The 17,152-nt window shown below is 42.5% G+C and overlaps 1 protein-coding gene across 1 annotated transcript in view; it reads left to right on the forward strand.

Moving 5' to 3' along the window:
• The window catches only part of PINX1 (PIN2 (TERF1) interacting telomerase inhibitor 1), a 69,627-nt gene extending 54,931 nt beyond the window's left edge, over positions 1–14,696 (forward strand). Inside the window, exon 7 of the mRNA XM_053658434.1 lies at positions 13,996–14,696. Within this exon, the coding sequence (XP_053514409.1) occupies positions 13,996–14,466 (471 nt within the window). The 3' untranslated portion in view covers positions 14,467–14,696. The remainder of the gene's footprint in view (positions 1–13,995) is intronic.
• Positions 14,697–17,152: the final 2,456 nt, after the last annotated feature.

The following is a 17,152-nucleotide window of genomic DNA, read 5'->3' on the forward strand; positions in this document are numbered from 1 at the left end:
TTCAGTGTGATCTCTTATTATTTCATCATTCTTCTTCTAAGTAGTACAATTATAATCGTTTCTTTCTGTCTCGTTCCCTAATCCAGACCCTTCAATTCCTTTTTCTACTCATTTGGATGTGTGTCCTTATCATCAGTAGCATTGTTGCATGGCAAATGAACAATCGCTACTTACAATCTAGTCAAAAGGTCAGAGATGTACACAATCAATGGGGGCAAAGGCCTCACGCACTGGGCCAGAGGTCCGGGACATTAGGATGTACTCATGAATTCAGCTGGCCACGGTTAAAGGAGGTGGCAGAGGTGCCTCAGAAGAGTAGTACTCAGCCAGGTGGGAAGGCCTCACAAGGAGAAGTCACAAGTCCTTGAAGAAGCCAAGGACCTTTTGGGGATGTTGTTAGACCGTAAAGGTGGATAGAGAGGGGCAAGTGCCCCGTATGCTTCTCCCCTCTGTGGTACTTTGAAATAAATTCCAGAAATCATAACTTTTCATCTATAAATATTTTAGCACTTTTGTGTATATCCTGTAAAGTTAAAGGGTTATTTTTAACCCTTTAACTCCAAGACCATTATTGTATACAAATTAGTAATTATCGCATACTGTCATCTCAGTGAGTGTTCAGTGTTTCCATTATTGTGAGTGTCCTAAATGTTGGTTTTCTTTACTGTATCTGTGTTTGAATGAAGATCCAAATGAGAGTCACACATAACAATTGGTTGATACATCTTTGTAAGTTTCTTTCAATCTATGGATTTCTTTTCCATATTTTTCTTTTCTTTTTTTCTTTTTAGAATGAAATTTAGAATAGAAATTTCCACATATCTACTATTTGATTACCCTAAAGTGGTAATACATAAATAATAAATGTTTTATTTGTTTCCTTTATCTACCAGTTTTCAAATGGAGGAGGTTCTCTAGCATTCTCTGAGACTAATGAGTTTTCCCTTTTTTAAAATTACTAATGGGTTGCCATATATTTGCTTTGTTTCAGTGTGTTGTATTTATTGTAATTATTAATGATCGAATTTTCCATCTTTGCCCAATAGAATTTTTCTTCTGACGTGACACTAAGTGGTATTTGATCCCTCCGTCCTACCTGGTATAAGATTTTCCAGGCCCATCTTTGACATTCACTGCCCAGACTCTGAGTCTTCCATTTCTCCCTGATTCCTTTGGTGGTAAATGGTGTTTAGGGACCACAATCTGAGCATTAGGGTTACTTGTTATCACCAGGTTGTTTTTTGTTTCTCGGCCTTGCTCCATGGAGAGAACTATAATTTTTTATGATAAAATATGAATTTATATGCATATTGCCAATTAAAATTCAGGACTACAAAGACTTAACCTCATGAATCTTTTTCTTGACTCACAGCAAAAGCCTTAAAATATCACATTACGCATTTGCTTATTCTCTATTATATACCTAATAGTCACAGAATAACACCAATAACTTAATAATCAAAAAGAGAGAGAGAGACTGGGGGATAGGGGTTGGCCATTTCTTTTTGTCCGTAGGGTCTGTCCCATTAGGTTATGTACAAAGTACAGTGTTTTAAAGGCATTGGCAATTTCATTCTGTGTAGGTATTCAACCAGCTGGTCACACAATCAGATTGATTAGTGTCATTTTATTTTTATGAATTGATTTCTTTAATTTCAATGTTGGTATATGTCCATTGATTCCTGATAACGTTCTCTATTTTTGTTCACTTGATTATGTTTCAAATTATTCACTATTCTGTAGTTTGAAACTTTTACAGACTTCTAAGGGGAACTCAGCATCAAGATCTTCCTTCTTCACCGTGGTTATCTGACTGGTCAGACTGCACAGCCCTTCCTGCTTGCATGCACCCTAAAAAGAAAATATGGTTAGGTTGTAGGAAGACTTCAAACATGAGCCATACATACTTGACATGATTTAGGATATGTTATCTTCTGCCACCTTCCCTTCCAAGAGGGAAGAGTGATTTTTCTGACTAAGCCTATGAACAGATATTCCCCTTTCGACAATGGGAAATCTAGGGAAGAGCTGGCCTCTTATCTCAAAGTCACCTAGCAAGGTTGTTCATAACAGAGTACTTGCCTGGCCCTCTTTTCAATTTCCTACCAAGTATCAGCTATTTTTGCATAAAATATGTGGTCCATTGGTAAAAGCCCACCCACTTAGAAAGATCAAGGTCAATCAAAGATTTAGCTACAAGACTTAATGAAGAAGCTGCTTGTTTTATCCAGGTCATGGAAATGTCTGTGAATAGTCCTCAAAGTAGGTTCAACAAAATGCTGTTTCTACAGGATGTCAATGGGTGTTACACCAAAAAGTGTTTCTGAAGTGTAACAACTACCAGTTCTCTGGGATGGTGATGTGCCTTTTAAATCAAAGGGAGGAAGAGCACAGGTATATTTCCCAAGTGCACTTAACCATGAATCCATCCCAATTTTTCATAAAGTGATACACTGCATTGGAAAAGTGCTGCATTAGGAAATAAGGCTGCATCTAGATTATACTTTACAGAACATACATGGGACAGAGGAACGTGTTAGCCCTGATTACAAGGATCCATCCATTCAGCAAAACTCAGATCCCAAGAGAACTCTGTGGAACAAATGGCTTGGTTACATCAACAGGAAATTAAAATAGGAGAGAGGGGACGGAAGCTGTATCCCAAAAGAAGCAGGAGATATAAGTGATTATTCCCAGTATTTGCACCTGATTCAGATAAATTGTAATAAGAAATAACTTCAAAGACAATATAGGCAATGTGAACAGTCTAGATATTTAGTGATGTTAAGAAATTTCTGTTAATCTTGTCATGTGGTAATGTTACTATAGTTATGAATTTTTCTTAGAGCTGTTATCTTTGTAGACATACATTCTGAAATACTAGTAGATGAAAGTATATGGTGTCTTTGATTTGCTTTAAATGAATGGGAGTAGAGTTGGTAAGGGTTGTGTGTTGATAATTGTTGAAGCTGGATAAGGGTACATTGGGTTCATTGTGTTATTTTCTCTGCTTTTTGTTTGAAATGTTTCATGATGAAAGTTTTTAGGAGAAGACTGCCAAATTTGTATTGCTTTCATTAGGATAACTGAGGCCATAATTAATTTAAATTTTCCTGCTTAGGCTAGATTCTTCAGCAGCTGTGTTCCTCACCTGCCCAAACACCAGGATTTCTACAGTGTATGAGTATAATTCTAATTGGACTCATGGGTGTAATTTGTTGCAGAGTGAGAGGTCATCAGTGGCATCCTCTCTATTCAGAGGAGTATTTCATAGCCTTGCTCATTCTTTGCAGTGTGGAAGTGGAATTGTGAGTGTCCTGGCCCCCCAAAACACTGGTGGTCTGAATGGAGGTGCATGTGCCCATAGAAAACATTCCCTCTGCAGCCTCTGGTTTATAGGCCTGCTGTTGGAGCACCCACAGCAAATTGGTCTTGGCCTACGTGCTCAGGAGCCAGTAGCACAAGGCAGTTAGTTAGGGGCAGGTCCCAAAGAGAGGAAAGTGGTGGTGCATTCCAACCAGAAAGGAAGTTCTTATAAAAACTTCTATCTCTGTTGCTTTTTTATAACAAAAAGAGATATAAACGTGTTTTCTTGTTAAAGGCGATTTTATGTGGGGCAGACCATTTTAAGATACATTAAAAGCCTCATCTCTTTTCCTCATTCTGCACCCCTTCCGACCTCACTCCCTCCAATCGCCACGCTGCTCACACACACAGCCCCGCCTTTGGCAAGTTTAGTTTATTGCCAGTCACCGTGCTGTCTGCTCTGGAAAGTATCAGGAAAAGCCGATAAGGTACTGAGGACAGAAATCTCTGGCCTTATCTCTCCCTCGCACACGGTGCCGAGAGTGCATCCTTTTCCTGTCCTGGGACAAGAGACATAAACCGACCATCTCCTGGCAGCAAGGACTTTAAACAGGGTTTGGGCGCCTGCCTCTACTTTCTGTAAAAGCCAAAAAGGAGAAAGTGGGTCATTGCATTTTTGTTTTAGTAGCAGGAAAAACGTCTTGTCTTCTAGATCAGCAAGTCTGACCTCATTACAAGACACTCATTTAAAAAGAAGGAAAAAAGAGGGGTGGGGAGGACCACTGAAACAACCCAGGAGTTGAACTCACTGGGCTGTTCTGTTGGGTTACACTTTTGCCAGGACATAGGTTTGGCCTGAAAGGATTAGATTTGGCTTTTTGTTTGTTGACAGATTAAGCAAATGGTTTTAACAGCTTCTGTGATAATAAGAAATTGATATGCAGATGACCCAGTGTTGGAGGAGAAGAGTGAAATATTGGCTCATTTTTCCTTCTAGCTCTCTGTCCTGCCAGGAAAGCAAAAATAACATTCTCTCCCAGATTTCCACCCTGTGACGTAATGAAATAGATGAAGAGGAACCTTCCCTTCGGGGAGGGCGCAGCCAGGTTGGTGAGCAGGCAGTGCTCTGTTTCTTGTGCTGCAGCCCGAAGGGGCCCTGACCTGGTGTGGAACCTGTGACGTGAGTCTGGGTGTTACCATCTCCCGTCTAGGTCCTCTTCGGAGCCCCAACAGGTAAAGCCAGAAGAGTCAGCCAACCTTGATATCACCCTCAGTCATCTGGATCAGTGAGGACCCAGTTTGCAACCTAAGACTTTATAGTATTGAGGAGACTAAGCTTAATACTTCCCTACCATATTTTGAGGCTCAGAAAGGCCAGTAACTTGTCCAAGATTGTACATTCTGTCAAGTGTGAGTTGGATTTTTTGACACCCAGGTCATTGTCACTTCTACCACACCTTTCTTCCTTTCCTTTAGTACCTTTCTTACTTTCCTTTGGTAGCTAATATTTTATGCCAGTGCCACTCGAGGTGTGGCCCACACACCAGGACAGAAATTGATGGTAAGCATTTAGAACCTTTTATAGTAGTTTGATATTAATTTTTATAAATTGAAACTTGAATCTTGTATTTTTTTTATTTTATTTTCCTGGTAATTAAAAAAACTGTATTTTGTAAAAATCTTGCCCCCAGTGGATTGTAGATTTTCAAAAGAAAAAATTTGGCACTTCATCCCTGGTAGTGGAGAAGCCCTGTGATATCGGGCATTGAATTTCTGCAGAGGATGCGCCAGTTCAGGTCTGCAAACAAGAGGCAGGTCTTGCTTTAAAGAACTTTTTGGATTCTGAGTACATAGAGAGGTATTACTTGCTTTTTTGCTTAAGCTTTTTAATATCTTTCTTGCTTATAAAATAAAAAAATTATAGCTCTGTAAAACTAGGAGATTATATATTTAATATATATAATAATATGTAAGTAGGATTATATATTTAATAGCAGTAATAATGTTTTTTAATGAGTTCTTTAGAATTATAATCCCAATTTAATTGGTTAGGGGTTCCGTTGAATGGAGTTGTTTTATAGTTGGTTATCTTGTTTAGTTTCTACCTATTCAAAGATAACTTTTCCCAGTGTACTTTAATTTTCTTATTGTGGTAAGGACACTTACATGAGATCCACCCAGATCTTATTTTCAATTGTATTTTTTATAGCCTGTCTCTCCTGGGATGGGGGTTTTGTCTGGGCCCCGGCCGCAGTCAGTAAAGCAGTAACTGCTCAGTGGCCGTTGATAAAGGACTGGATGGCCAAGTCGCTTTGGACCTCAGCCATCTCAGTATCTTACTGTTGTGTAATTTACTTTAATTAATGACTCAATGAGTTCAGAATCTAATTTATTCTTACCAACTGGAATATCCTTTAAACATGGAAATATTTTGCCCTATCAATTTTACTCTTAAAAATATTTTTGAAGTATTTTATTTACTACTTTGATTTCTACTCAGTTAAAAAGAGTCTAGCCCTGACTGGTGGGTTGCGCATCGTCCCACAAAGCAAAAGGTAGTAGGTTCAATTCCCGGTCAGGGCATGTGCCTGGCTTGTGGGTTTGGCCCCTGGTTGGGGCACATACAAGAGGCAACTGATACGATGTTTCCCTCTCTCATAGATGTTGCTCACCCTCTCTTTCTCCCTCCCTTTCCCTGTCTCTAAAAATGTATAAATAATTTTATTTTTTTAGGTGTGTAAAAATTAATCTTATATAGTATACAAGAACTGAGAGAGGGGACTCTTTGTTTATAACTTTATTTGCCTAAATTAATATATTTTTCTCTTATAAATGATTTTAATCGATTCATACTCTATTCCTAGTTTCAAAATACGAGGTTCTTAAAAATCTTCCAAAAATGCTATGCTTTCTATAACAAGGAGCCTAAATTTGACTCGTCAGGATTCTTAAGCAATTTTCAAGTCTTCCCCTGGAGTGAGATGGAAGAGACGCTCTGTTAGCTCTTTCTGTTTTTTTGAGATTTGATACTAGCCTTCAGCTACTTAGAAAAGCTATTTGTGCTGCCTCCAGATAGTGGGGAAGGGAACCAGTTGACCTAGAATTATAAAATATAGTCAATGTGGATTATTTTTAGACTTCATTCAGAGAAGTTGGCGCCTATGTCACAATGATCATTTCTAGCTTTGGAGAAGCCTCGTTTATCTTATAATGGCCAGTGTGTTGTGAAATGTTGTCATGTGAGTCACTGCAACTTTCCAAGTGGTAGGACCTTTCAAGGAGGCAGGAAACCAGCTCCTTTCCACTCCCCCCCTTGCCCCCAGAGGCTGTATGACTCTTGTCAGTAGTTCTGATGGCAGTTACTCGAGAAGTTGTTGCCATAGAGAACCATCCTCTTAAAACATGTTTACGTTGGCTGTTCTTAACAAGTGTTGGTTTGAGCAGCTGACTAGGCAAGTGGGGAAAAAATGAAGAGCTTTGTTAGCATTGGCCCTCATATAAGGAATTTGGCATTATTTGTATTTCTCTACTAGTGTCCAGTGAAAAACAAGATACCCTGTCCCTTCCCTGTTATCATACTTTGAGGTGTCCAGTTCATTTGATTTCATAAATTCCAAACCAAGTTCTAATGCCAAATCATCAGCAAGGTATCTCTGCAGGCTTACAGGGTGTTGAGAGTTCTCTTTGATGCCAGGTCGCTTCATAACCAAACTTTGTGCTTGTCTGTCATCCTTCGCTGCTTGAAAACAGGCAGCAGTTAGCAGCCTCTCTGCCATTTACCAGCGTAACTCGTTAAGCTACTGAGACACTGAGCTAGAAAACGTCCTCAAAACCCAAAGTCCTCCAGTTCTGTGTGTGCACTAGCATTTCTGAAAAAGAAACCAAATTTCATAATAAATTTAGTCATCCAGCAAATATGTACTTAACACCTTTTATGCTTACTTACATACTAGACAAAAAACAGACCTCCATACATTTTACTGATGAAATTCAATTTATTTATGAACATTGATATTTGCAATTCATATGACTTTTACATGTCATGAAATATTCTTCTGATTTTCCCCTCAACCATTTAAAGTGTAAAAACCATTATTAGCTGACAAGGACTCGCACAAAGATGAGGGGGACTTGGCCTGTGGACCCACAGTTTACCGACCCTGCTCTCGAGTGAACCTTCCAGGAACGCCAGCCAAGTGGGCTTCCGTATATGACGTGGATTCCTTGAACCTGCTTGCAAAGTCACCAACACATCACACATCCACACAACTCCTGTAGGTGTTTTGCATCTGAGTGGCTGCATAATTCTAGTTCTGTTACTATAGTTTTGGTTTTCACTCCCACTGCAAATCAAAACTTCCTTCAATCAGTAAAGTTTTGTATTTAACTCTTGATCCTTGCTATTACCAACAGGGATTGCGTTTTCCAGGAGGATTCTCTAAGGCTGGTCATTACTGAGAGTGTGTAGTCCAACTCCAGATGTGAGTGATAGATATCTTAAAAAAGAAAACCACACAAGGTTCAACACTCAAATAAACTATTTATGAGTGCAAAAATAGCTCCTTGTCAGTAAAACACCAAATGTTTTCAATTACATGGAACCCAAACAGGTGCCATAGAAGGCAGAAGAAGAAATGCTCACATAAGTTCCTGCTTTCTAGCTGACAATGCAGATCCCTGCTTCAGCCCAGCTTTGGAGGCAAACCCATCTGGTGGCTCCTTAGAATCGGAAGCTTTCCCAGGTGTATTTTCAGCTCAGGACACAATGTCCACCTTAACAACTTGTTACCAGGAGCTTCTGGTGGAACTTTCATCCCACCTGTTTATCTTCTCACCAGGAGCTCCTGCCTTTGCCTCCGATATGCCCTAGAACCCTCTTGCTCCCCAACCTTTTCTCTTGAGGGCGAGAACAGTCCATCTCATGCAGGCTATATTATTGCCGTGCTTCTGTTTCTGTTTGCTTATCTCCCAGAAGGTGACTGTGGTAACGTGGAATAATAGAGAAGAAATGGACGGACTGTCTGCCTGGGTTCCTCTGCATCACTAAAGCCACAGGGAACAATAACTGGCTGATAACACTGAAAGGCACTCCGATGTACTTGCAGGAGTTAAGCAGTTGGCACCTAAGGAAGGAGGCATCTGATTAGAAGGGAATGGTTTTATCTGGATGGGAAGAATATACACTGCAAAATGCTGACTCTTTCTTTCCTTCCTACTCTTCCAAACCCCTTCTAGTCATTAGCCCTGCCTGGCGTGCAGACGAACCTACGCCAACAAATACAAGGCTTATCATTCCACAGGAGCACATCCCGGCCTTGATCTGTCTGGCTGGGTGTCTTCTGTGCTGTCCCTGAGCACTCACCGTATGTTTGTTCCTCATTAGAGAGGATGTGCAGGACACAAATGAAACAGACATGATCTCTTGTCCTCAAGGAATTTAGAATTTCTTTGGGAAGATGCTTACAAAAAAGCAAATTATACAAAATCAGAAAATAGATGTAACTAATTGCTAGCCATAGGAAGTGAATACAAGGATGTTCCTCGGGGTAAGACTTGTTGAAGGAGACAGTTTTGTACTTGATCTCAAGAAGCTTATGTGGGAGAGGGGAGTATAAGGGGACTAAATGGTAATGGAAAAAATACAATAAAGATTAAAATTTTAAAAAGGAGGTGATTCACATGACTACATATGAGGGGTCTGGAAGAACACCATAGTCCAGCATAGGGGTGACTACATCAGTCCGTTCTGTTCCCTCTGTTGGCAAAGGGTTTAGTGCCCACACATTCCAGCACTCCCTTCATCTTGATGAGTCATGAAATCACTTTGTACCTGAATTTATCTCTGTCCAAAGTGGATGGGTGTAATTTCTATCCCCCAGGAATATGTCAAGACAACTATCCTGCTGTAAGGTTTGGACAAAACACAAAACATTCTTTCAAACTACTCACTTGCCAAGCTTTCTTAACTGTTCTCGGATTGATCTAATACAAGCTGACAACAGACAGGCTGGGATGGGGCGTGTGTTTGTTCACTGCAAGCAAGAGCTATCGGAGCTAATAACCCCAGTTGCTAAATCCATTATCTTGAGTGTTGTTTTGTTTTTTTAATGAGAAAAGTTCATTGAAGAATTACTTTTGCAACATGATCTCTGTCTTAACATGAAAATCAAAAGGCTTCAGTCATGTTGTCACTTAAGATCAGCAGTGACAGATGATAAAGGCTTTGAGATGAAAGGTTTTGCCTTTGAACCCCATCCCTGGACTGGTGAGCTTATCGTAAGTAGTAAGCGTTTATAGTCATGCTGCGTGTACCCCAGCACCTCACTCAATTCTCTCTCCAAAAGGTACTGACAACATTCTAATGAGAACAGTGAAAAAAGGAGTCCTCTTTATTTGGGCGTTTTACTATTAATCCATCTCAGAACACGTGTTTGAATGACATGGAGGAACCCAGAACAGCTTGAGCAGATAGCTCATTGAGCTGCAAAGCCTCCATAGAGAATTCCTCATCAAAACAAAGAACAAAGTCATAATTCTGTAGGCACTTGAGAAAAGCTGGCATGCATAGTTTGGGGCATCTTTTAGGCACCCGGCGTGATTCTGGTGATTATAATGAATATCTTAAGGATGTCTCTCTGCCAGGTCTTGTGTCCTTTGCATCCACCCCTTTCACACCCCCACCGAGTGGTGATTCAGAGTGGCCAGAGGTAGGGTTAGGCTTTCAGATTCTCCAGCTCCACTCACAGCATACAGTATACTGTCATAAACCACTTGAATCTGCCTGTTACTAATAAGGAAGCAGACCACACAAGTTCACGGTGGAATGGACTGCCAGCCATACCACGTAACCACTGTCTGTAGTAAAAATGTCCAGGTGGAAGCTACCTAGCATCTGTCCAGCAAGAGTCCTTAGGTGGATGGTCAGCCTTGGGTTTTACTTCCTGCTTTAAAACACACTTTGCCAGGGGAAGTTACATGCTAATTTGGCAAATTATAAAACTCTTCAAGCTGGCTTTAGACTATTTTTTATTTATATGAATTACAAGCTAGGTAATAGAGGTTATTCTGTTTAGAAAACAGTATCTTTCTGGTGACATTTTTTCTTTTCTACATGAAGCTTTGCCTCGATTAACTTGTGCTCTCATAAAGTAGAATGCAGACCTTAGTCCCTGGACCATGTGACCAGTTACACAGAGACACGAGGACTCCCGAGTCTGCGTGCCGCAGGCCAGAAGCCAGGATGCGGTAATAGGGAGGAGGCCACGACTCTGTTTCTGTCTCTGAAAAGGGGCAGCAGGCCTCTCTGCTCAGACTGCTGCCGAGCGGGCCACGTGAGGTGGCACGTGGTGAGTGGCTGGCATGGGGAAGGCATCTAAGAAGTGACAGCTGCGGCCACTCTGGGTGAACTTTCCGTATGTGATGAGTGGGCCAGTCTTGCAGGGCTCTTAGGACTTTCGACCTGAGGTTCTGTGAAGTGGGGAACAGGTCCTCCTGAGTGCTAACACACGGAATGTTTACTGACGGGGTAGAAATCGAGGCCCTGGCTATCATTTGGGAAAATTGACCATCAAAAACATTTTTAACTCATACTGTTACACTCATCAGTTCTGAAAGAAATGAGCAGAGAGCGGGGGTGCCGAGAACAGACAAGATGAACCTGTGAAACCATCTTGTGCAACAACACCAGAAACTGGTTCTATTTGTATGTTTAAAACATACAAATAGCTTCTCTAATGCATCGAAAATATTTCAGGAGTCTAATAATTAATCGTAATTAATTAATGATAGGGGAGGTAGAACAGTGGATTGTTACAAATGTAGGGGGAGATCTTTAAAACTGTTTTGCTAATTTCTCTAAACATTTCCCCTCGTCCACTGAAGTCTTTCTTCAAAAAGCTTCATCTTAGGTATATTGCTTGGTTCTGGACATATAATTGTAAACTTATTTTACTTGTTTTTAAAACATCGTTAGCAAATTGGAACAGTCTCAAAGTTTACAAAGTAGTGAAAGCCATGTTTGTTATTATGGATTTTTTTGAGGTTATATTTTATGTTGAGTGAAAACATGGGAAGATGCAAGTTGTCTCTATTTCAAAATACTAAGAAGTCACTGGTGATTTTCCCAAGGCTTGTTCACTTTGAAGTTGAGACCAGATACAGAAAATATTAGTTTTCTTGAAAAGGTATACATTGTTTCATATTCATGGACAAGAATATAGAAACGGGAATTATAATCACTGTAGTAAAACTGGGTTTATGATTCTAAATTCATAAATTATGAGCTTGTAAAATGTAAGTCCTAGGCTTCATCAGATTTGCAACCTGCTCCTTCCTCCTTTGTTTCTGTGGTTCTTGACCCAGGTACAGGGCTGCAGTGTCAGAGGGTGGCTGCCCTGGCAAAGCCACCAGAACAAGGGCTTTCTCTCCCCAGCAAGTCATTGTTCTGCCTCCTCTTTCCTCCGAGTGAATCGGACTCAGGTGCTGGCACCTCTCTTGCTTGTCGCCATGCCCTGCTAAACTTGGTGTGCAGTGGCCCATGGTTATTAAATCTTTACCACCGGAGGAGTTGCTTATGAGCATAGTTATTTTCTGGGATTAGAAAGGCCTTCTGAATTCAACAAGTGACTCACAAATGGTCTTATTATTTCCTAATAATTAAAGTGCAATTAACACTAGCAATTAGTTCCCATGATTTCTGAAAGGCAGGAATTCAGGAGGTAATAATAGGTGAGCAAGGTTAGGAGCCACAGGACATCACTCAAATTTGAGTTCCTAAGACACAGATACACTCCAGAAGGGTTAACCCACGGAAGACAAACTCCTTTTAATCTCTGAAACTGAATGAGCCCTGTTTTACGTAAACAGGCCACCGTCACAGAGCCTGTGTGTGGCTGTGTGCCCTGAAGTGGAAGGCAAGACCTTTCTTGTCCATTAAACTGAGATCAGCGCGCACCAGCACAGCCTGGGAAGATTTTCCATCCTGCTACGCAAAATTGCAGCCCTTTTTCAACATTTGAGGAACAAAAAAAGTGACGTTTTTGTCTCTTGGGACAGCTATTTTTATATTTTCCCCAGAATTACCTGGTGGGAGTCCAGCCAAAATTGAATGCTAATAGGTAACATTTAAACTTCTTCCCAGAGCTTGGTTGGCTTATTCCACCTTTTCTGTTTTGAAATTTAAAATCTGACCACAGATACTGTTCTTGAGGGGCCTGGGTAAAATACAGTGTGGGTGGGTTGGATAAGGTGCGAAGTTACTGGTGAGGTGCCCTCTGGGGAGAGTTTTCTGGGGCAGTAGCCACTCAAACCCAATTGTCCGCCTATATAATATTGATTCTGCCAGAGTTTCAAATGTGATGCTCTTTGGTGCTACTGAGCCAATATTTAGGTGCTGGTCTATCAGAAAAATGCGTGGTCAGGCTATGTATATGGGTTGGTTTGTAATAAAGTTAGAGCTTCCCCACCAAGTTCGGAATTATTTGTGGAGTCTCCATTTGGAAATGGAGTCTTCCAGGCGACTCTTTTCCCACACTCCCCATGTGAGAGGTTCACACAGCCTGTCTCTTCCTGTGCGGATGAGTAAGTATGAAGGAAGAAGCCCAGTATTTATGACTTTAGCATTATTGTTTAGTGGTTTGATTATTTAAAAAGTCTCCGAGGGCAAAGTTATTCTAGACAGTGACTTTCCTTAAAGCATAGCCCTTACATTCCTCAACACTCATGTTCATCACCTACTGCCAGCCAGCTGCAACCCATACAGTGATACCAGGATTTCACTTTTTTATCCCAGCCTATTAAGGTATAAATTTTCTCTCACTTCTCAGGCCTTATAGTGGGAATGTATTTATTTAAAATTAAAATGTAAACCTTATTTAATCTCAGCTGTTACAAGTGAGCCCTTGTAACTAAATGTGGGTGGGCCCTCTTCCTAAATATGAGCAATTCCTCATCTAGAAACAACACTAACACAGCCATGAGTATCTAGTCCATGTCAGAGCAGGGCTGGAGGCATCTCCCTTCTCTCCATCCCCCGCCGAGGGGAGGAGGGCTCCCGAGCTAACCGGTCCTTTCTGGGAGGGACACGGAGCATGTGCATGTCCAACCCGGTGCCTTCTCTCCTGGAATGGCAGCCAGCGCCCACGCCTTGCCTTTGGAGGAGAGAGAAGGTGTTCCCATCACGCCAGGCTCCAGGCTGGCATGTGGCTCCTGATATAAGAAGAGTTAGCAAATACACGTGGCATCTCAGGTCCTACATCAGTGCCCAAAGACCTGCGTGATCCATAACAGAGCTGACATGGGCATCTGACCACATCACAAAGCACGAGGGCTTCGGTGTCCCGCTTATTCTCGGAATGCTCCGGGAACTTCATCCCCATTCATAGCATTGCTGCTAAGGTGCTGTTAACCCAGAATTTCATTTAGGTGACTTTCCAGCTGACTTTTGAAAGTAGCTTCAGTCTCTTCCATCTACCACCCCATAGAGTGTTCAACCAAAGTGTCTGCCACCCTGTTCTATGCTTTGCAGTTCAACTCTACAGGAGCGGTGGGCGGGGGGAACGGGGGCAGGATTGACAGAAACTGGGTACTCGGCCTGGTCTCTAACTGCTGACTCCAGCTGGAGTCCTCTGGGTGCCCTGAGAAGTGAACAGCTGGCGCCTAACCAGTTTTAACTCTTTCCACACACCTTAGGGTGATTCCAGTCCTGCTACTGCAGATGGGATTGACACCTCCTCTACGACCACCAGTGCCTTCACCATCCAGGAGTACTTTGCCAAGCGGATGGCAGAGCTAAAGAACAAGCCGCAGGCTATGGCTTCAGGGCCCGACCTTCCAGAGACCCAGATGGAAAGGAAAGGGGGAAAGAAAAGAAAGAAAGAGGCAAGAGATACAAATGTGGAGAATTACACGCAACCCAAGATCAAGAAAAAGCAAGACCAAGTTGAACAGCAGCTCAAAGACCCTCACTGGCACGAGAATTCTGATGCTTACTCTGAGGGTGGAGAGAATCATGTGCGGCCACTGGATGGCCAGGACTTACCACCAAAGCCCAAAAAGAGAGAAAAGAAAAACCTACAAAAGCAAGTTGAGACAGTAGTGGATGCTACACTAGATGAAACGCCAGTGAGAAAGAAGAAGAAAAAGAAGAAAGGTTCCAAATAAAGTCTCTCGAGCCAGGGCCTTCCAGCCACTCAGGTGTCAGGACGCTGCCAGGCAAACAGCTTGGCCCAGAGTCAGAGCACAGTGCACCCCGGAGAGTCTGTGCACATCTTTAACATGCCCGTGGACTGCCGAGTCTCGCCCTCTCTCCACACGTTCCCAAATCGTATTCCCAGAAGAACTTAATGTTCCAAATCATGGCTCTCATAAACAGATTTCTTTGTAGATTCCGAGTCCTTTGCCACGAGTGTTCATTGATATTCGTATGCACACGTCGAGTGTGTGTGTGCACCGGTGTGTGTGGGTATATCACAATCTACATTTGCTTTTGGTTTCCTTCCATAACAGTGAAGTATACTTCCTTCTGAAGAACTCAGTCTAATTAAAGGATTAAGGGTAATAGTTTAGATTCAGATAGTTCTTTTTGTTCTATAGCCAACCATATATTTTTGCCAAGTAGGTATTATATGATTACGTTTCCAAATCAGAGAGTTGGTTTGGTTTGGTTTAGTTTGGTGTAGTTTTGATGGGGAAATGTTTTAATGCCCTCTCTTCCACTAAGCAGTGGCAGCCACGTGATCTGAGGCCTTCTCCCCCAGACGGCGAAGTGTACGTGAACTGACTCCGGACGGTTTAACCTCGCAGCTCTCAGAGAGAGTGGGCAGTCTGTGCGGTGGTGCCGGAGCACAGACCCCTGTAGCGGGCTCTACTTTTTTTTATAACAATCACGAGGTCCTGGGAAGGTTAGAAAACTGGGAGTGTAGGGTCAGGAAATTCATTTTGTTTGGAAGTCAGTCACTCTCTAGATTGGAACTCACTTGTGAAAGTTCTTAAAAGTGGTAATAATACATGAATGTAAAAGATACTGTTCAGCCCTGCTCAAACCAAAGGCTATCTCCGCATTGAGTTCGTGCTGGGTTCGGCCACACCCTGGCGTCTCCCTGTGCGCCATTTACCCAGATCCCTTCACACCCTCTTGGGGACACAGAATGAGAATGTGTGCTTACAACGTAGAGGTCCAGCCCTATTGTTTTCTCTGCCCGTCTCTCCTCTCTTCCTTTCTTTGTTCTCTTTATCTCTTCCTTCTTTTCTTCTCCATCTTTTTGTCCATTTATTCCCTCACCCTTGCCCCCCACCCTTAGTTTTCAATTCCAGTTTTCTTCTAACCCCGTTCTAGCTGCCTGCTCCCCGCCCTGCTTCTGCAGTCTGGAAGGTTGGCCTGCTTCTGAGGGCCGACGTGTCGCGGTAGCTGTGGGGGCGGGGCGGGCGGGTGCTCTTTTCCACTGATTTATAGATCACACTGGATAACACACACACAATCTGATGACCTTTTGCCCTGATTTTAACTGGACGGGGTGGGGAGAATCAGGCATTAGACATGAAGCATGGCCCCAAAGCTTCTTAGAACTGAGAAAATATATTAAGGATGTTTGACTTTTGTATTTTAAGAGTTCTAAAAGGTGTGAATTGTTTTTAAAAATCACACACACAACCCATACAGGAAATTCTTGCAAATTCAGAGCCTGAGGTCTAGTCCTGAGTTTTATCAAGGTCCCCAGAGTTCAGAATCCGAGGCTAACGTCCAGTCTAATAAAGCACCAAAGATTTTAAAAGTCACATGCCCAAGTCATCTCTGCTCGTTCTGTCTTGTATATGAAATGAGTTCCAGAAGGCAGTGGGATTGTGTGAAACCTCTCTCTCCCCCCATCTCTCCCTCCGTGTGTGTGTGTGTGTGTGTGTGTGTGTGTGTGTGTGTGTAGATATATATAGGGTTTGGGGGGGTTTCCTTTTATTAACTTCAACTTTTTTTTACCAAAGTGAGAGCCAGGAGAATATACCAAGTTGTGTGCAGGAGAAGGAAGCAAGTGAGTGCTTTGGAAGCAGGCGAGAGGCATAGGTCAAGTGGGGTGAGGGGCCGGCTGGGAGGACCAGAGTAGGGAAGTGCTGGAGGGAAGTTCTGGAAGTTGGGGATTCCAAGGCAAGAGGGAAGCACTGCAAGATTGTTTAGGTGCAGCCAAATAGAGAGAACCTATAGTCTGGTTTTTATTATTTTAATGGACTGCAGAAAGAATTCCTGGATGATATTAGGAATTTCAGGGTAGCCTGAGAAAAAAGTACATGCCCAGCAAAGAGCAAATGGTGTGACCATTTGCTTCAAAGGACATGGAAGCCAGGAAGAAGGCCAGGGCTGTCTGCAGATCTGGGGACAGGCAGCGAGCAGGCTTGGGACCAATGGCCCGGGTGGGGAGGGAGGCTCGGGTGGGGCCCAGGCACCAGCCCACACCACCCCCATTCACCCAGCCTCCTGCGGGTGGTAGGGCCCAGCAGTGCCTCTGGCCCTGTCCAGATCGTCAGCAAGTTCCTGGCGTGGAGTGGGGTCACTGCTTTCATTTCCCCAAGTGTCTCTTCTTTAGGCCACTTGGTTTCTTGGATTTAAGCGGAAGTTAGAACAATGAAATAAACATGCTTCAAAGTTTCACTTCTTAGACATATTTCTTTTTTTAGTCTCACCTGAGGACATTTTTTTTCATGGCTTTTTTCGAAAGAGAGGAAGGGGGAGAGAGAGAAATATTAATTGGTTGCCTCTCAAAGAATCCTTGACTGGGGATCAAACCCACAACCTAGGCACATGCCCTGATACTCCAGCCAAATGAGCCACACCAGCCAGGGTGACATGATAATTTCTTAC

The sequence above is a fragment of the Artibeus jamaicensis genome, unplaced genomic scaffold (genome assembly GCF_021234435.1).
Source record: "Artibeus jamaicensis isolate MK-2021 breed Jamaican fruit bat unplaced genomic scaffold, CSHL_Jam_final scaffold_537, whole genome shotgun sequence".
In the NCBI taxonomy this organism is placed as follows: Eukaryota; Metazoa; Chordata; class Mammalia; order Chiroptera; family Phyllostomidae; genus Artibeus; species Artibeus jamaicensis.